The sequence below is a fragment of the Aspergillus foveolatus genome (assembly GCF_047715535.1).
Source record: "Aspergillus foveolatus strain CBS 279.81 unplaced genomic scaffold BDW70scaffold_12, whole genome shotgun sequence".
In the NCBI taxonomy this organism is placed as follows: domain Eukaryota; kingdom Fungi; phylum Ascomycota; class Eurotiomycetes; order Eurotiales; family Aspergillaceae; genus Aspergillus; species Aspergillus foveolatus.
In genome coordinates, this window is record NW_027396076.1 from 124,386 (window position 1) to 142,517 (window position 18,132).

Sequence of the window (18,132 nt, forward strand, 5' to 3'; positions counted from 1 at the left end):
CTGAAGGCGGTCTACGATTAGATAACGCTACATATGTACTGTAGCAGCTCATAGCAGTCATCCATCCTCAGCCTTAGCACTTTTGAACCAGCAATGGCTGGAGATATCGTTGGTGACGATGCCTTCAAACCGGCGGCTAATACTGATATAGCTGGTATGTCTCGCTCAGCAACGTCCACACCTCAGTCCGGTGGAGCAACACCGAAAGTCCAACAGCCAAAGCCACAAGCTCTCGCAAGCAAATCTAGTCCCTCTGCGATCCTAGTCTCAACGCGTCAAAAAGGAAATCCGATCCTGAATCACATCAAGTTTCAGCCGTGGGAGTACGCCGACATTCCAGCCGACTATGTCATCGGCGCAACCACCTGCGCGCTCTTTTTATCCCTGAAGTACCACCGACTCCATCCTGAATACATCTATTCGCGAATCAAACTGCTAGCCGGGAAGTATTTACTCCGTGTGCTGTTGATCATCGTCGATATCCCAAACCACGAAGACCCTCTCAAAGAGCTATCCAAGACGTCGATCATCAACAACCTCACCCTTATCTTGTGCTGGTCCGCCCCGGAAGCCGCGCACTACCTGGAACTCTTCAAGTCATGCGAATATTCCCAGCCCACTGCTATACGCACACAACAAGCACAATCCTACAAAGACTCGCTGGTTGAGTTTGTCACTGCGCCCCGAAGCATCAACAAGTCCGATGCTGCCAGTCTTATATCCACATTCGGCAGCTTACAGAACGCAATTAACGCCCAGCCAGAGCAGATTAGCGCTGTGCCGGGATGGGGCGAGAAGAAAGTCAGAGCGTGGTGCAATGCCGTGCGAGAGGATTTCCGTGTGGAAAAGGCGAAAAGAGCAACTGCTCCTAAGCGGACTGTGCGGAATTTAGCCGCATTAAGCACGAATGATGACGATGCCGCATCATCTGCTACGCCGGAGGCACCTCGCGGCACTGAGGACGATAGCCTGTTTGTGGAACAGAATGAACCAAGCAGACCGCAGACAAAAGCGCAGGGTGAAGATATGGATGAAGGAATCGCGGCGGCATTGGCTAGGCTCCGAGAAAATGGCGGTTGAACAATTCCTAGGGTAAAAAAGAGAGAACTCTGCCTGCAGGACTCGTCGTCTCGCGTTGTACTGCCCCATCTGCGAAGTCCATTCCGCATTCTCAGGGCTAGTCGCAGTTGGCGCTAGAAATATGTACCGACACTATGACGGCCCCAGCCTGTCATTAGAATGACATTCAAACCTCTGAGACGGAGCCCTAGATCTGTCCAGCATACTCAGGCATCTTCAGTAGGCCACCAGGGCCAGGGTCCGGCCCTCGATCAAAGTTTGACCTGAACAGCATCCCGTCATCCAGTGGAAGTACTCGCGAGAAATTGGTTGGATCGATAGACTTCAGCTGAGTACGACATTCTGCCCAGATGTCCAAGTTGTGTTCATAATTCAGTACGGGCCAATATCAATCATGTAGACGATTGGAAATATACGCATGGATAAACTTGAATAATTAGCACATTACAGACCACTCTGAGCAGCCACCCGGAGAATTATAACGCAAATTATATATAGGCAACGAAAAGTAGAGTAGAGAAATATCATGGCTGATTCTTGAAGTAAGATAGAGTCACTGGACCATAATCGAACTGCATGTACTCCTAGTTAGGGCTAGCTGTGTATACCGACCCATGCCTCGTTTGCTGCTGTATCATTAAACATCCCTCGAGGTCCAGTCTGACAATCTCCTTCGTAAAGGTGTAATATGCCAGACGTGCCGGGTGCGCTTTACAATATCAACGTGAGCTACTCTGGAAGTAGTATGGAAAGCGAGATTACCGATGGCTGTGTCCCCTTGTTAAGACAAAATGTAAATATGGCCTTAAACATAACACGTACACAAGCCCATCCCATGACAGAACAAAGTGGGTATAGTGATCATTTGACCTCTAGAGAAAGATACAAGAAGCGATGCGACAAAAGAATGGAAACTAAGAGGAAGAAACATAACATAACCTTAACCGGGCCTTCCGGCCAACTCAAGACAAGATGCGTGGTATCAAACGTGACGATATAAATTTTCAGAACACGACACTTAGGTACGAATAGTTTCATGTATTCATATTTTCGGTTCATCAGATGTGCAATATCGGCATCCACAGCATGATGGCGTTAACTAGACGGGGTGTTTGAATCCAGGTGATATAGCTAAGTGCGCGTGTCGCATCCGATTCGTCCAAGGAGTGCCTTGCGATCGCTTCGGCGAGACCGAGCGGAGGATGGCCCGTTTCGACGCCATTCAGCGCTTGAGTCCTCCGCTGCGATGGCATTGCCATTGGCAGCGCTTTTAGGATCTACTTCTTCTTCGTCCTTCTCTTCACTGTCACTGCGAGTATCTTCTGCATTGCCGGTTCGGAGGACGCCTATGGCCACTCGAATGACCATGCTGAACCAGATAATGGACAGAACCTGGAGCGCCAGCAGAGACGAGAGGAAAATCCACTTGATCGTGCGGTTCATGCAAATGGGGCCGTCAATGTTCAGGAACGGGGAGAAGAGGTGCATCACTCTGTCAGGATATCCGTTGGTTGAGATTAGCTCGCCTGTGGCACCGGAGTAGCAGCCCCAAGGCATAACAGCGGGTACATCCTTGAAGATGGACCAGCAGAGCAACGGGTACATGATATGGCGTGAAATGGCCCAGACGACCATAAACACTCCAAAAGCGACGTTGCAGGACATTTCAAATTTCAAGTACTTGAGGATTTTTGCAGTCTGTCAAAGTTAGTACTCCGTCAATCAATGTGAAAGCGGGCCCGACTTACCGGCAGCAGTAAATCCACGATGTCCATCAGGTTGAGCACCACATTAGAAACGTTATAAAAGCCGTAAACATAGGCAGAGGTGAGAAGACAGCTGGTGATGAAATGGTGGGTCAACATCTGGTAGTGATCCTTTCTCCGCTCCTCAATGTTAATAACGAAGATCTGCTGGACCCAGAACGCAAGCTGCGCAAGGAGGTACCACTTCATCAAACCCGAGACACCACGCGCAGGCCAGTGAGCCCAAATAGCCTTAAAGTCCATCCAGTAGTCCGATTGCGACCAGATGTACTATTCACAGTTAGCTGGGCGGTTACGAACCAGCGGAAGCGAAACAAACCATTCCAATGGTCCAGAAGACGGCGTAGTACAGCCACATCCAGCCCTGCTCCGCGAGTCGAATCGACGCTTTTCTCTTCAACCCAGACCATCGCGCCAATGGCCGAAACACCCACTCCATCGCGATAGCGCGAACCGCGGTGAATGCAAACACGGAACTTATGACGAAGTAGATATCATCCAAGCCCTGGATATATACCCCCTGCGAAGGCTGATAGTACGACAGCTGGAAGAACGGCGTGGTGTATGGCGAGAGAGAAGGGTATAGGTGGTGGACGGCCAATAGCATGGAAAGGGTTGTCAAGGATATGCCTACAGCCAGGAAGCCCAATTAGCAAAACGCAGCCCAGAATATCAAAGAATAGAAGAAAAAAGATAGAAGAGAAGTTAAGGGTTCATGCATACCGATCTGATTCGAAACCACCCACTCCCGAAACGTGGTGTCCTTGACAGGACGGTGCGAGGAGGTCGTCACGCAGGCATTGAGCTCCGTAACTGACTGCGCTGGCAGAGTCGTATCCTTGGCCATAATGTGGGATAAAAGCTCGAAGATACCGTGAGCTCAGAGGAGATAATTCGTGGCTTCGTGCAAAGGGATGTAGCCGGTGCGGATCAACCCAACGATCGGGACATTCAGCGTACGAGACTACGATTCCAGGTTGAGGCCGTAGAAACGAGTGAAGACGTGGTCCCAGACCACTGTACACGAGCCGAGTACACTGGCTGTGGTGTTGAACGTTTTGGCGTAGGTGTAGCTGTTTAGACCAAGTACAGTGGTGGTTAGGGAACACCGTCCTTTGCTGTTTCAGTTTGGCGGAGCGGGCGAGACGAAACACGCAAGGAGATTTCAAGGGCAGTGATCTGCTGCAACCTCGGAAGAAGAGATTGATAGTACAAACACACCGCTAGTATACAAGGGCTGGCGGACGAAAGGAGGATGTAGCAGAAACGAATTCAGAGAAAGCAAAACAGCTCTAGTTGAGTTTTGGTGGTGAACGGTTATTGTTCCTGGTACCATACTGGCTCTCGCAGGGTCACACTTCCACAGGTACCCGGCAGACTACTCACCGCCTCCAGGGCTCCCCTCACGCATCACGGCAAGGCCCAATGACATTCTTTTTCCGCTTCACAAGCCCCTGCTAGAGGCTGTCGTCGTCCATCCCCGCAACCTAATATTGCACCGATACTCGTCTTATGACCTCCAAAATGGTCCCGATCTTGGATTATAGGTTGCTTATATGTCTGTCTACTTGATTAATTATGCTGTTAGGCATCTATAAGCTTTCCCGTTCCAACCCCGCTGTTACCCCGTTCACGTACTCCGCCGCACTGACTCCCAGCTTAGCAAGGTCGACTCCTCCTTGCCCGGCCATCGCCCGCGACATCGCCCGCACGACCCCTTCCTCCTCCCAAACGTCCAACGGGGCCGCCGAACCCCCTTGCCCATCCATAGCGACCACCGTCTGCCAGTACGCATCATCCCGGTCCTTCAACACCCGATCCCGCACGACCGCATTCCTCGTCACACTCACAGCGTGCAACTTCGAGCTCGCCCCGGTCAGAGACGCCAACGACGCCGCCACAATCCTATCGACCTCGTCCGCCTGGTTGGGCGGCGTAAAGAACCACCTGTTTGTAGCAGACACGTAGATGAAGCCCGCGAGGACAACATCGAAGCAGGCCAGTACCAGCGGCCTCAATACAGCCATCCTCTGGAACAGCGCAGTCGGGACCTCAATCCCATCCCGTACAGCCTCGGACCCCGATTTGACAGGGTCATACATGAACACGACATAAGTGTCCAGCGCTGTGAGGATCAATCCCGCAATCGTGAACTTGTTCCGCCATCTGCCCGCCTCTCTCCCCGCAAACGATGCAGAAGTCGCAATCCCAACAACGGCCATATGCAGTAGATGCGGAATCATCGCGTTCGCTGGGTAATAAAATAGGGCGTAGGTGTTCGGATTATCAAGCTTGCAGAATCGACACTCCGTCAATGCCCTCTCCCCGAACCGTAGATAAATCCTCCGCGCCTCCTTGGACACAAGCTTTGACCGGAGCAGTACATCTGCATCTGTAAGAACACCTCCAGGCCTCAAGCGCGCGAGTCGCGAGAATACCGTCTCCAGCGACGTGGTCATCCGCGAGCGCGTGAGCGCAAAGATGCTCGGGCTCGGGGCGAATGGGTTCGAGGGGAAGCTTAGGGTCAGGAAGACGAGGATCGAACAGAAGAGGACATTTAGGGCTCTGGAGGCGACTGGTGGGAGGGGTCGAGGGTTTGGCCGCGACGATAATTGGACGCGGATATAGCGGATGGAGTTTATAATTCGGGGGACGATAATGGGGGCCAGGATGAGAGCGAAGCTCTGGATGCTGGGGATGTTAGTCTTATTGTCTACCTCTAGCGGAAGTCTAGAAATGCTAGAAGATAGGTCTACTTACGCGCTCCACGGCATATTGATTTCACCCATCTTCCTGGATTTCGAGTGCGAACCAGGACAGGTTGTAGGTTGTTTGGGGATGGTTAGTTGGCATGAGCTGTCTTGGGACTTTAAGCGCCAAGACGCGGTTTGGCGGGCTTTGTTCGGCCAGGGTCCTCAGGCAACTGTAGTATGGCTGCCAGGCACACTAGCTGTAGTATATAGTTGAGCGATTATTGTATCAAAAAATAGTGTGATTTAGCAGCCAACACTTCTATTATAATCTCTTTTGGAGATGGTGCAGGCGAACAACCAGTGGATTTGCCCCATACAAAGAAGCTAATCTTCATGTCACATGTACCCTGCTCAGGTGTATAGTTTGCTACTAACACTTACATCCATATTACACCAGTATGTCTAGTCAATCATTCTATACAAGCATATCTATAACTTTAGATTCTAACCAGGCGTCCACGAATTATTTTGCGGCCCCTCCGAGCCTCCAAACAGATTTTGGATCATCAACCCACCAGCCGCATCTAAGAACTCCGCCCCGAGCGATCCCTGGGTGTACCGAAAACTGCCCCCAAAACCTTGACCGTACGGGCTATACGACGCCGGATTGTCTCCCCAAGCGGCCGGCGACCAAGGCGGGCGGAGGGGCCCCGTTTGAGACAAGAGAAATGGGTCGAAGCTGTAGGGAGAGGTCCGCTCATGCCCGTGCTCTAATGCAAGAAGTATCAGTTATCTACTTGGTTGGTTCAAGTAGCGAGAGTAAACCTACCCAGAACCTTTTGAAGTACAGCTCTCGCGCGAAGGGCCATGTCGTGAGAAGACCCGAGACTCCCCAGGCAATCGACGGCACGCTGTATATGGCTTTTCCAAGACTCGGCGAGTGGATGCGTGGGCCCGTATACATAGCAGGTTGCCTGAACGAAGCTTGCTGTAAGAAGCCAGCAAGTTGCGTACCAGGTGAGTCCTCGCTGCCGGTTATCTGTCGACTCAAGAAAGCCACAAATCGACGTCACACACATATCTGCAGCGGCGAGACAAGACGCAATCGGACCAGCAGATGTGTTGAGTTCGGATTTCGAGGTTATGTCCTGGAAGAGGAAAGGCCTGTTTATGACGATTCTCAGATGATACGACCTCCATAACACAACTCGCCGTGGGATATCGAACTTCGGCTCCAGGTAGACCTCTGTGTTGAAATGGGGGGGAAGGTCATTGTGCCAGGAGGAAATACGCTGTTCCAAGTCCTGGGCTTTGGCAGGGGCGGGAAGGTGATGGGTCAGCAGCTCAACCTGGATAGCATTTGCGATCTTCGCAAGCTTGACCTGCGCAATTAGACAGGACGTGATGGTTGGCCCCGTCGAGCTCTCAGGGAGCTCTTCCATGTCCACTGCGAGATCGTGGTCGTCTACGTTGGCTGGAAGCCGAACATTGACCCCGACGAGTGAGACTGCCGGACGGCCCAGGATCAACTGGACGCCCGAGACAAAGATGAAGAGCGTCCACCACACCCGTCGCCGGACCTCCATTGTGAAGGGCGATGTGCTTGGCATCCCAAACTCCCTGTGCAGGCCGATCGCGAGAGCCATACTGAAGCCAATGCCGACCAGTATAAAGGCAGCATTAGGCTTGTTCCGCTTTTGTAAGTAGTTCGCCATCAGGACGATTGCCTGGACGTAGCTCAGCGATCCTTTCTCCAGTACATCCATCGACAGGTGCTTCCGTGCTTCTTTGAAGAAGACAATGTCCATCTTCGTACCGTTCGAGTCGCCGGCAAAGGCGCCTATGGCGAGGACGATATTATATAGCAACGGCCATGACCCATCGTGAGGTTTGGCCAGCGCACCTAGCGCTGTCAGTACGGCCTGGTCCATTACATGAGCCTACCCACCTGAGACCCGTGCACGGAATGTCCCTTCATGTAAGATGGGATATGCGGGGTGATAGAATGTAAAATAAGCATCGAGATAGCGTGCAACCTCTGACTGCTTTCGTGGAGGACTGGAGTCACAGATATCGTCGTCGTCCAAAGATGAAGCTGGGATGAAACTGCCAAGAGGAATGTAGAGAGGGAGGGACTGTAGGAACTTCAGGGCAGCCACGCCCGACTGCGGGCCTGTGTAGCCGGCTTTATGTGGGTCGATTGTCAAGAATCCCATCCCGTCAGTTGAGTTGTCAAAATCCTGTGATTCGTCAAACTCATAGTCTTCCGCGTTGCTGTGTTCGGCAACACTGGTGGGCGGCTGCTCAGTCGAATGAGTCAGCTCATGTTGGTGCTTGATCTTCTTCGACGCTACTGAAGCCGAGTCGTCCTGCTGACGGACGCTACGAAGCGCTTCTTGAAGGTCAACGGATGGGAGATATGTGGCCCAGGCCTGCTCCATCTCGTTTATCAGCCGTTCACAATCCTGGACGCGCCTACATCGAGTGAGTGATACGCTTCGAGCGGTGGACAGTGGACAACCAAGATACCTCTGCAACTTTGACAGCTGATGGGACGGCGACGAATATCGACATGCCTTCGCGTCCCTCAGGCAATTCAGGCAGTTCTCATCGCCGGAACAGCGGATTTTGCGTCGTTTACATTCATCGCAGGCGAACGTTTTGCGGAGGATATGCCGTGATCGAGATACAGACTCCATGGCTGTATAAGCTATATATTGGTAATTCCCAGTTGCTAACCCAGGACGTTGCTTCTCACTATCGCTCCAGTTCCTGTCTGTCTATCGTCTCCTCCTTCACTTGCCGAGTTCTCTTGCGGCCTTGACCGGGCCGCCCACTCGCCTTGATTCAAAAATTCAAATTGAAGCGGCCGACGAATTTCGGCCTCAGCCTGTTCTCCAAATAGACCAGCGACGAGAATGTTGCTCTGGATCTTCAGTTTCAGGGTTGTTCGAAGCCGAGTGTCCATCCTGGAGGAGGTCTCCCCCAATCACGGCGTTTTCCCCGAGAGTGGATCGTTGCTCGTCGTGTATCCGAAGTATAGAGGGCGCCACCCCACTTGGGCCCTTCCACTTGAATCCTCCCACTTGGACATCACCATCTATGCAGAAACATGCTAATGCATTGTCTTTGGTGGGTTAGGTGCTAGTCAAGAGGCCAGTGTCGCCCAGCTTAGCCAGTCAACCCCGACCACCCGTGCAGTGCTGCTATTGCACTCCGTCGCTGTCGAACCTCATACTGGGTGATGGGACGACCCCGTGCTTGCGCTACAGTACTCCGCATAACCAGACAGAAGCCCTTGAGATACCCGTTGTTTAAGGTGACCGTGCAGGACTCGGCAGCCCTGAGCATGGCCTCGCAAGCACTCAAGAACGGCTCTCCTGCTTGATCCTGCAGTTGCTCAAGAAGGACGAGAAGGTAGAAGCCGCCTTGAAGCAGTTGAGCGCTGAAAAAGGTTGGCATAAAGCTGAGGTTCGGGTCGAAGTGCAGAACCTGTCTGACCGACTCGGCCGCTCTGAGCGCATGCGGAACAGCAGAGGCGAGATTCAGAGACGAGGCCCACAGGGTGTGATCCGCCGCGAGCGATCGCGGATCCCATTTGCCGTTCTGGAGGATGTGTAGTAGATCGATGTAATATGATGCGTAGGCTTTGACTGTCTTTGCGAGCCAGAACCGTGTCTGGACGTGCAAGCAATGTGCCGTGTCGTCGTCCGCAAGGGACGGTGACCTTCGGTCATCGTACTTTGCGACGAAGCTGTAGAGGCTCGCTTCGTACTGGTCAAGCCGGCCGAGCACTTCATGTAGCTGAGTTTCCCAGGTCCTCTTTCCAAGAACACCGAGACCGAGCGTCGGGTGGTTCCTGGCTTGATTGATATCCAGCAGCTGGCCCAGGATAGCCATCAGAGGGAGGAAGAACCCAAACAGTGAAGGATCGTGGCATGTAGAGTCTGAGAACGCGCACCGTAGACTGCCCGTTCCTGACGTCACGCACTGGGGGCCGTTGAAGTCTGGACTATTACTGTGAATCTCACCCGCCTGCCAGGTTTCCTCGTCAAGCGGGAGGAGGAGGCCTTTGCTCTCTGAATCCAGAAGCATCAAAGGCCGATTATGGCACAGAGCAAGATGACGATCCATCATGTACAGCAACCACCAAACCCTACGGCGCTCTTCCCGTTGCTCTTCTGTGATGAGGACAGTCGATCCGTAGCTCCGATGGCAGACGCAATCCAGCGGTTTCGGCGTCGAGGCTGCAGGACCGTGTGGAAAGCACGCGCCTTGACTGTCTATGCTCGACCCCGACTCTATCTCCCGGTTCAGCTGGAGCTCTCGCGCCAGTGTGAAAGCAGCCTGCCACCTAGACCTCTCATCAGCTACTGGAAACCTCAGAAGGACGTCAAGGGCTGACAACTGACCATCTCAAATCGAACGCATTCTGATCATTCAGTGAGAGTACAGAGGCGACGTGAATACAGGTGATCACATCATCCAAGGACCCGACAGCGCACCCAAAGCCTTGAACGCCGCCACTGACTGTCGAAGGGTACAGCGCAAAGTCACGGAAAGCGTCTGGGCCGGCAGGGGAGCCGGCAGTCCCGCCAGCGGCCGCGTGGCCGCTTTTGTCGAAAGGCGTGTGGGCTGACAATCTCAATAGGTCCAGTGTAAGTGAGCCGAGCAGACGCGAGGTTTTCTTCCGGCAATAATGGGTAGTCAATGGTGAGGCGAGCGCGTGGTCGTCCGACGACGCCACCCATAACATGCTGGCCAGGAGCGCCGGGCTACTTGGGCGGCAATTCGTCCTGCTCAGAAACGAGGCTTTCCGCAGCACGTAGCAGGGTATACTGTGGCAGACGGGGTGCATGTGCGTCGAAAAGGCGCTGGTGAAGTAAAGCTCGAGCAGGCCGCAGGCCAGCTCTGGAGAGAGCTCTGCCCTGATGAAGGGGATCAGCGGCTGCAAGACTGGGTACTTTAAAGATGAATGCGGCTCGAGAGTTGCAGTTAGAGGTTCAGCTGCAAGATGCGCAAGAATAAAAGCGTCGAGATCAGCGACACCCGCGAAGTTCATATAATCCAGAGGGGCCGAAGAGCCGCCGCCGTTTAGGGCTGCTGCTCCGGCACAAGGAGAGGCCGCACTCCGCGTCGACGACAGACTTTCCACCGCACTCGGCTTCTCCTCTACCTCCTGCATGGGCCATACGATGTTCCCGGGCGACAAGTCTTCCATACCCGGACTCAGGATAACCACGTCGTGTGCGTGCATCGGATCCTGATGACCAAGATCATGAGCAGGAGCAGGACGAGGATCCTCCGGCGTCTGGACGCTCTGCGTCACTGAAGCCCCTTGCCCCTCTGACGCAGAAGAGACTGTATGCGAAGGGCTGTTGATCCCCTCGATCCTCGCAGTCCCTGGTGTGCCGACCTTTGGCAGGCGCCCCCGTTTACGGCGGCCGCGCGTGAACTCGCAAGGCGTTCCTTTATCGAGACACCTCGAGCAGGGGAATGTCTGATCGCATCTGGCATGGTTGAAGTGACACCAGTCGCAGGCGACCTGACTCCGTGTAAATCTTTTTCTTTTAAGAGGCTGATGAGTCTGATGGGAGACTGGAAGTTGGGTATCGTCTGTCTCTGGCTGACCCATGTCGGGGCAGCGGCAGAGGGTACTGGATGTATTAGGAAAATAAATATTTTTTAAAAAAGAAAAAAGGTACAATAAAAATAGAAAATATTAATCAACCCCAAAATAGAATTAATAAGAAAGAGAAGAAGAAGAGATAATAAACGACGAACGGTCAAGACGATAGAGCTGATGGAGACAAAAGAGCACACATAACGAAGAGATTCTATATTGCATGACCCGACCAGTTCCTGCTTGCAGTCGGCGCGACACTCGCCAATACATTGAACCGTTGAATCATTGAACGCCGAGACAGATCTGAATGAGTGCAGATACCGGTGAGAATTACAGTTTACCGGGTTACGTAGACTACGAGACGCTGGCGGGAGCAGGGTCTAGGATGCTGAGACCGAGTATACACGGAACATTGAGCGGAGCTGTCACCGAGCCCGCTCGACAGGCACTGGCCCACCTTCGGGGCGCTGCCGGGGCGCTGTCGGGGGAGCCCCGAGGAATTTAGAGGCCGGCTCTTGCCAGAACTACTGCGAGCCAGCAGCCTAGTGGGTTCCAGAACGCCCCGCGAATTGCGTGGGTAGATGTAGTCTGAGCTCTCGGTGTGGTCAACAAACCCAACCACACCAACAGTACCATGTTTATTGGACATTATACGCTGTGTAGACATCTGAGAATCTAGTGTCGAGTCTCGCGTATGAAGATCCGTGAGGGCGAGGCTTCCCCTCTTTCGCCCCAAGCCAGAACCGCTGCTCCAAACCAACTCTACAACTCCTATCAACTTCCAAATCAACGAAAAATGCCACGCGAATACACCAACCTATGCAAACTCTGCCCCCGCTCATTCCTCTTCGCCATCGTCGCCAATGTCGGCCCCGGCGGCACCACCCGCACCTTAGCTATCGCCTACCGCCAGGGCAGCGACGACATCTCAGGCGAGCAGGCATTCGTGTCGCGCGTGGACTACTTTATTTCAGATACCCTCGCGCTGATCGATGTCCTTTCGGACCCCGCGAACCGCGTGCGGCTAGAGGCAGAAAAAGCTCTCGCTGGGGACTGGTATCGGCGGTCCCATTCGCAGACCCAGTCTCAGTTCCAGGGCGCCGGCGAGCCCCATGTGAATCAGCGCCCCAGCGTTCCAGACACGCCGCAGCCGCGGTTCCTCGTACCAGAGGCTACTTCTGGGGCGAGCAGACAGAGCCGCAGCCGAGTTTCCCGTTATTTCCCTTACAGCAACGTGCCTGATACTGGGATTACTGCGCGACGACAGCGACGGCGAAGACTACGGCACTGCCGCGAGACCTAAACTCAAGCGCAACAACCACCGCACGCGCCCGGACGACGTCCAGCTGCAGCCGCTGGCCACTGTGTTCCAGGGCGACTGCGCTGAGTATGGGCTTGTTGTGCTTGACATTTCGGACCTTGATGGTGTCAAGTACGGCGTCGCGGCGTTTCCGATCAGCTATATGGGCGACGTGGAGTATCATGCCTTTGACTGGGATCCTGTTGAGGACCCGCCGCCTGAGAGGGAGCCGGATGTTGTGCGCACCAGCCTGAGGCCTCGTGTGCTGTTGTCTATTCGGCAGTGGTTGGGGGGCGTACTTGGACTTTGACCACTTGAAGAATGATCCCCGTGTCCGGAGACTGGAGAAGAGGCCGCTTGTTGATGCTGCGGTATTAGCTTGTATGTCTTCCTGCCAGGGTAGGGTGATGCAGTGCTGACTTGGTAGATATCTGGCCACCGGAGCTTGAAGACCAGCATCGAATCCGTAACAGACTTCTGGCCTTCACCCGCTCCAAGATCCCCATCCTATATGGAAGGCTACACCATAAACGACCCACCGAAAGATCTGTCCCTGGACGGAAAAGACAAAGCGAGCACAACATCCTCGAGCCTAACCCTATCAGACGAGCCAGTGCGAAACCCCGACACGGACCGCGCCATCGACGATCTTCTTGCTCTCACTCAGGAGTCCACTGATCCATCCCTGGAAAAAACGACGCTCAGCAAATTCGAAAAACTCGCCGAGTTCGGCGAGCAGCTCCGGCAACGGCTGGAAGAGGTGCCCGATAGCCTAGGCCCGTCTGAGATGGCAGGCTATCTTTTGCGCTTTTCGTACGCCGGACGCAGGCATCTCAACTGGGTTGCGTTTCGGAATGTAACAAGCTTCGCGTGGTTGCTGCTGCTGTTGCGTCTGATGAGCTTCGAAGTGCGTCCGCGCTTAGTCTCTGCGTGGATCAGTTTGAGCTGAAGGGAGCCATCGACCGTCTCGCAGCGGCCTTGACGCAGTCATCCCTCAAGCAGCTGTGTTTCCTGCAGCCACCGGACCGGGAGAGCGACGACGCCTCGGCTGGTGCTGCTCGCGGCTGCTGGGGGCATCAGGAGGCATGGACTTGCTCCGCTCCAAAACAAACTACGCGACCTCTACCTTTTCAACAGCCTTGCGCAGCCGCGAATTCCTATCAGCGAGTTTGACAGTCAGACACAGTCTCCCCATGGTGCACGTCTTCACGTTTGTGGATTCCCAGCGCAGAGATATCCTAGACGCGGATGCAAGTCCTAGTCGCAGCTACGGCGCCTACTACTCCCTGGCCAATACACTGTTAACCCCCGAGCACTTTGCCGCCCGGTTCCTGGCACACATTCTGTCCCTGGGTTCGTATCCACTTTCGGGCTCAGATCCCAACAAGGCTATCTTGCGGTTCGCGTACACGCCGGCCTCAGCATACACCACCATCGTTGATGATGAGGCCCTCCAGCCGCAATGGTCAAAAGGTCAATCTGCCGTGCGCCCTATTCCGGCCGGGTTCTTTGACTATGGCCTCGCGCGGGAGGGCCAAAGAGTCAGGCTACGAGATATACCCCTCCGGAGCTGGGTGATGCTTGTGCATAGAGATCACCGCGGCGGTAGTTCTAGTTCTAGTTCTAGTCCAAGCGACAGCATGCTACAATACGCTTTTGTCAGGTTGCCAAGGATATACTGACAGTGCATCTGAGAAACAACAACAACAACAACAGAGACACCCTGATCCTGCTGAGGTGATCGGCGGGCTCCCGGCCTTTATGCAGAAAACCGCGCCTGAAAGCGATGTTTTGTGGGAGAAAAAGGTTCAGGAGGTTGAGAATATCCTCTGCGCGCGGCGGGATTTCGCTTCTGCCAAAACAGGCAGGCCCTACAATGGCAGTGGCATTGGCGTCATGGCTGAGGGTTGCGCTAGGGCATTGCTCCAGTTGCTGTAACCCGGTACATACCATTATCCAGCTAGTCTGTATGTAATGGAACAGCAGTGTTGCAATATTACAGCCAGTTAGCACTCAGTATAAAGCTTGCGCGCTCATGTAATTCATACATAGCACACTCGCTAAGACGTCCATGCTGGCCTTTGACCTTCTATCTGCACTTCAATTCGGGTGCCAGGCCGATGGCGTAGAGCGTGGCTGCATCAGAGTAGCTGCTGGCACCTCTGAATTCGAAACTGAATTTCGGCTAGTCCATAGGCCTAGTTGAGTACAGCGGGTCGCCGCCTATGAACAGACTCCCCATCCTGTCGACCGAGCTGTCAATATACCAGCAGCAAGCCAGTCCCATCCGCAACCAGAGCTGCACCAGTCCCAGCCTCAGATTCTCACCTCAAGATACACTCATTATCCCATGCCGAACCTCGGAGCCAAGGTCAAGTAGGGAACCGTGCTTAGCGGTGGGGATATGCTGAATTCTGATCCGAGTTCATCGAGAAATGAGTCCTAGGTGGTATAGCATTGGCGGGTTGGAGAGGCCAGAGCGAAGTGTGGAGAGCAATGATCACCCCTAAAAGCAGCAACACGCTCAGGGCTCGTTTTACTTTTATTCACGTTGATAATGGTGGCTTAAGTACGGCTGAGCGGACGGCAAGCCCTATTTTCCACACCCTATGGTCGTAGGTGCTAAGCAGAGGTAAACTTAAAGTATATAAAGTACATAAGCAGAAGTCAGTCTAGGAGGCCTGCACCTGTAAGCGATCTGGTAACGAGGCGATACTGTCGAGTAAGTAGGATCCAAAAAGATACATATATCACACTCCAAGGTTACCTACAATGCAGACCGTACTAATTATAGCCAAGCCCTGGGATTCGAGGCAGCAGCCACCTGGCACTCGCCGCTGATCAGCTCGATCAACGAAGTGTTGCTGAATGATCACAAGTCTGGTTCAGACCGGTATATGGCAAGCGCGTTCTCTAGTTGTGATATTGGCCAGTCGGTTAATCGGATTCGAGCCGGTGAAACAAGACGTCGCCTTTGCACAATATCGTCTCTAGGTGAAGTAGGAGCGCTCTCAAGGCGCGGCAGTCTGCCCGTTCCTCTACTATATCGCCGTCTGGTCACGGCAGGAACGTCCTTGTTCTGCCATCTATGCCCAAATGCATTAGTTAAGAAGTTAAGAAACTCGCAGTATGTCGAGATCGCCGGCCAGGAACCGAATCGGCATACGCCACGCCACATTCGGGGCTATCTCCGTTGACCAGCAGACTTTGTCATGACTCAATGGCCCACTTCTTATACTCCAGTGGACGGCGAATAGGGGGCATCAGAATATGGGCCTGATGATGCACTTCTGTGGATATTGAGTGGAAAACTGGGGAATATCTATGGTTATTGTGACTTTTCTGCCCTAATGCAGCTCGATCTTCCTCGGGAACTCGTCTTGATGCACTGCGGCAGTGCCCCGAAAACACACCTCACCAGGGTTGATACTGGACGCGTCAAGGCACTCTGATTGTATCTGCCCACTCTCATCTATTCCGAGTAGAGCCTAGATGTGCTGAGCTCGGGGATGCCCCGTAGGAACTGACCCTCGACCACGTAATCAAGACTGGTGCCTTGCCTATATAGTTCGGGGCACTAATCCAAGCTTGACAGAGGTTACTGAAAGCCAAGTACGTCGCCGTCGCCATGGAGATCCTTCAGAAGAAGCCCCAGAATATCGCCATCCACACAAGTCCCGCCCACGATCTCCGGGTGGTCGACTGTGAGATCCCCCGGCTTGCTCCCGACGAGTGCCTGATCCATGTCCGTGCAACCGGTATCTGCGGCTCAGACGTGCATTTCTGGAAACATGGCCGTATTGGCCCTATGGTCGTGACGGGGGATAATGGTCTCGGGCACGAGAGTGCCGGGGTCGTCCTGCAGGTTGGCGACGCGGTCACCCGCTTTAAGCCCGGTAAGAGCCACCTCTCGCTGATATTCTGAGAATTGAGAAGGGACCCCGCTTAAACGCATGAGGACAGGCGACCGGGTGGCTATGGAATGTGGCGTACCCTGTTCCAAGCCTACCTGTGACTTTTGCCGTACAGGCAAGTACCACGCCTGCCCGGACGTCGTCTTCTTTTCGACGCCTCCGCACCACGGCACTCTGCGACGGTACCACGCCCACCCAGAGGCCTGGCTGCATCGTCTCCCTGACCACGTCTCCTTTGAAGAGGGCGCCCTTCTCGAGCCGCTCACGGTTGCCCTGGCTGGCATTGACCGGTCCGGGCTGCGTCTGGCCGACCCGCTGGTCATCTGTGGTGCCGGGCCAATCGGCCTCGTCACCCTCCTGGCGGCCAATGCAGCCGGGGCAGCGCCAATCGTCATCACCGATATCGACAGCAACCGTCTCGCCAAGGCCAAAGAGCTCGTGCCGCGCGTGCAGCCGGTGCTGGTCCAGAAGCAGGAGTCTCCCCGGGAGCTGGCTGGGCGTATCGTCCAGCAGCTTGGACAGGAGGCGCGACTGGTTCTTGAATGCACGGGGGTGGAGAGCAGTGTCCATGCAGGGATCTATGTAAGTTGCGGGACTGCAGCGGCGTTTCTGAAGAAAAACTTCTGACGGTCTCAATGCAGGCAACCCGGTTTGGAGGCATGGTGTTCGTCATCGGCGTTGGCAAGGACTTCCAGGATATCCCCTTCATGCACATGTCAGCCAAAGAGATTGACCTGCGGTTCCAGTACCGCTATCACGACATCTACCCCAAGGCAATCAGCCTGGTCAATGCGGGGCTCGTCGACCTAAAGCCGTTAGTGTCTCACCGATACAAGCTGGAGGACGGCCTTGAAGCGTTTGCTACCGCCAGCAATCCAGCTGCCAAGGCCATCAAGGTACAGATAGTGGACGAGTAGAGTGTTAGTATGAAGAAAATAAGTTTCGTCTCCGTCCCGGTCTCATCCATATAGTTAGGCAGTAGATCCAGGGGGTGTGAGGCTAGCCTGCAGAGTAAACACAAAGACTGTTTAGATTGGCAAAATTGCAGAATAATACAGAGAGACTGTTCAGAAACTGGCAGCTACGTGCAGTATATACTAAGTTATGCACCCGTAAGTCTAGATATCTACATATCTACAGCATGTCCCGGCATCTGCCCCAAGGACGAAGTCCGGCCTACTGTTTTTGACCAAGCCTGGGACTCGTTTTCTTAGAGACTGCACATAGCGCATCACGGTTAGTTCTAGCTACCACATCATTAAGCGTCTATGGTAGACCCAGAATTGAATGTTTACGGAGGAGTGCCGAGCATACAAGACAGCAGCAGTGGGCCTTGCTAATCGACGGCTGTTCCTCCGTGATTGGACCGAACGTTGGCTTCAACTGGATCAGGGGGACGACTAGGACAGGCCAAAGGCCAGAGCCAGTATAGTCCGTGGCTATGGAGGCAGATGCTGGTCCAACCATGGCCTTCTCCGGCCTCGCATGCTGCTCCTCCACTCGACAAGTCTGTGGCACCCCGTCGAAAAGCAATCGGAACGGAACTACAGAGAGGCGCCGAATCTCACTCGTATCCGGGCTCAGGAGGGTATAGCATTACCCCATGCGGGCTCAGCAACAGGGTGGAACCATTGTTGATCTGGGGTCGTACGGATGGAGGCACTATCACCGTCGTGGCTCTATATAAGGGACTCCTTGGACGGGGTTTTAGCCTTCTTGTGTGTGGCATCCCACACTCAGGAGCTGTCGAGCC

General features: G+C 53.9%; 7 protein-coding genes across 7 annotated transcripts; 3 read left to right on the top strand and 4 right to left on the bottom strand.

The window, feature by feature from the left end:
• Positions 1 to 80: 80 nt before the first annotated feature.
• Positions 81 to 1,552, top strand: BDW70DRAFT_132081 (DNA repair protein RAD10). The gene has a single exon (XM_073736103.1). The coding sequence runs from the start codon at positions 94 to 96 to the stop codon at positions 1,078 to 1,080; it is 987 nt and encodes a 328-aa protein (XP_073597967.1). The 5' UTR covers positions 81 to 93; the 3' UTR covers positions 1,081 to 1,552.
• Positions 1,553 to 2,145: 593 nt separating this feature from the next.
• Positions 2,146 to 3,852, bottom strand: BDW70DRAFT_15600 (putative longevity-assurance protein (LAC1)). Its single transcript, XM_073740130.1, has 4 exons — positions 3,570 to 3,852; positions 3,166 to 3,476; positions 2,829 to 3,116; positions 2,146 to 2,778 (listed from the first exon to the last, which is right to left on the bottom strand). The coding sequence occupies exons 1-4, from the start codon at positions 3,691 to 3,693 to the stop codon at positions 2,212 to 2,214; spliced, it is 1,290 nt and encodes a 429-aa protein (XP_073597968.1). The 5' UTR covers positions 3,694 to 3,852; the 3' UTR covers positions 2,146 to 2,211.
• A 466-nt stretch (positions 3,853 to 4,318) lies between these two features.
• BDW70DRAFT_132083 (uncharacterized protein) lies at positions 4,319 to 5,740 on the bottom strand. Its single transcript, XM_073736104.1, has 2 exons — positions 5,607 to 5,740; positions 4,319 to 5,537 (listed from the first exon to the last, which is right to left on the bottom strand). The coding sequence occupies exons 1-2, from the start codon at positions 5,633 to 5,635 to the stop codon at positions 4,439 to 4,441; spliced, it is 1,128 nt and encodes a 375-aa protein (XP_073597969.1). The 5' UTR covers positions 5,636 to 5,740; the 3' UTR covers positions 4,319 to 4,438.
• A 303-nt stretch (positions 5,741 to 6,043) lies between these two features.
• BDW70DRAFT_158012 (putative C6 transcription factor) lies at positions 6,044 to 8,238 on the bottom strand (the record flags this gene model as incomplete). The annotated part of the gene is made up of 4 exons (XM_073740448.1): positions 6,044 to 6,309; positions 6,369 to 7,442; positions 7,488 to 8,014; positions 8,069 to 8,238. 4 exons carry the CDS (start codon positions 8,236 to 8,238, stop codon positions 6,044 to 6,046), a joined length of 2,037 nt encoding a protein of 678 aa, XP_073597970.1.
• Positions 8,239 to 8,474: 236 nt separating this feature from the next.
• On the bottom strand, positions 8,475 to 11,309 carry BDW70DRAFT_15608 (Zn(II)2Cys6 transcription factor). Its single transcript, XM_073740140.1, has 2 exons — positions 9,952 to 11,309; positions 8,475 to 9,893 (listed from the first exon to the last, which is right to left on the bottom strand). The coding sequence occupies exons 1-2, from the start codon at positions 11,172 to 11,174 to the stop codon at positions 8,711 to 8,713; spliced, it is 2,406 nt and encodes an 801-aa protein (XP_073597971.1). The 5' UTR covers positions 11,175 to 11,309; the 3' UTR covers positions 8,475 to 8,710.
• Positions 11,310 to 13,188: 1,879 nt separating this feature from the next.
• On the top strand, positions 13,189 to 13,620 carry BDW70DRAFT_132091 (uncharacterized protein). The gene has a single exon (XM_073736105.1). It carries the CDS (start codon positions 13,253 to 13,255, stop codon positions 13,412 to 13,414), a length of 162 nt encoding a protein of 53 aa, XP_073597972.1. The 5' UTR covers positions 13,189 to 13,252; the 3' UTR covers positions 13,415 to 13,620.
• A 2,473-nt stretch (positions 13,621 to 16,093) lies between these two features.
• On the top strand, positions 16,094 to 17,296 carry BDW70DRAFT_166221 (NAD(P)-dependent alcohol dehydrogenase; the record flags this gene model as incomplete). Its single annotated transcript, XM_073741933.1, has 3 exons — positions 16,094 to 16,361; positions 16,429 to 16,961; positions 17,021 to 17,296. The coding sequence occupies 3 exons, from the start codon at positions 16,094 to 16,096 to the stop codon at positions 17,294 to 17,296; spliced, it is 1,077 nt and encodes a 358-aa protein (XP_073597973.1).
• Positions 17,297 to 18,132: the final 836 nt, after the last annotated feature.

Excerpts from the sequence above, each read along its gene's own strand:
- BDW70DRAFT_132081 (XM_073736103.1), top strand. The coding sequence starts at position 94 with ATGGCTGGAGATATCGTTGGTGACGATGCCTTCAAACCGGCGGCTAAT.
- BDW70DRAFT_15600 (XM_073740130.1), bottom strand. The coding sequence starts at position 3,693 with ATGGCCAAGGATACGACTCTGCCAGCGCAGTCAGTTACGGAGCTCAAT. Across the intron at positions 3,477-3,569 it reads GGTGGTTTCGAATCAGATCG|GCATATCCTTGACAACCCTT; the intron begins GTATGCATGAAC and ends TCCTGGCTGTAG. Across the intron at positions 2,779-2,828 it reads TCGTGGATTTACTGCTGCCG|ACTGCAAAAATCCTCAAGTA; the intron begins GTAAGTCGGGCC and ends TAACTTTGACAG.
- BDW70DRAFT_132083 (XM_073736104.1), bottom strand. The coding sequence starts at position 5,635 with ATGGGTGAAATCAATATGCCGTGGAGCGC. Across the intron at positions 5,538-5,606 it reads ATCAATATGCCGTGGAGCGC|CATCCAGAGCTTCGCTCTCA; the intron begins GTAAGTAGACCT and ends TAACATCCCCAG.
- BDW70DRAFT_15608 (XM_073740140.1), bottom strand. The coding sequence starts at position 11,174 with ATGGGTCAGCCAGAGACAGACGATACCCAACTTCCAGTCTCCCATCAG. Across the intron at positions 9,894-9,951 it reads AATGCGTTCGATTTGAGATG|GTGGCAGGCTGCTTTCACAC; the intron begins GTCAGTTGTCAG and ends TGAGAGGTCTAG.
- BDW70DRAFT_132091 (XM_073736105.1), top strand. The coding sequence starts at position 13,253 with ATGGCAGGCTATCTTTTGCGCTTTTCGTACGCCGGACGCAGGCATCTC.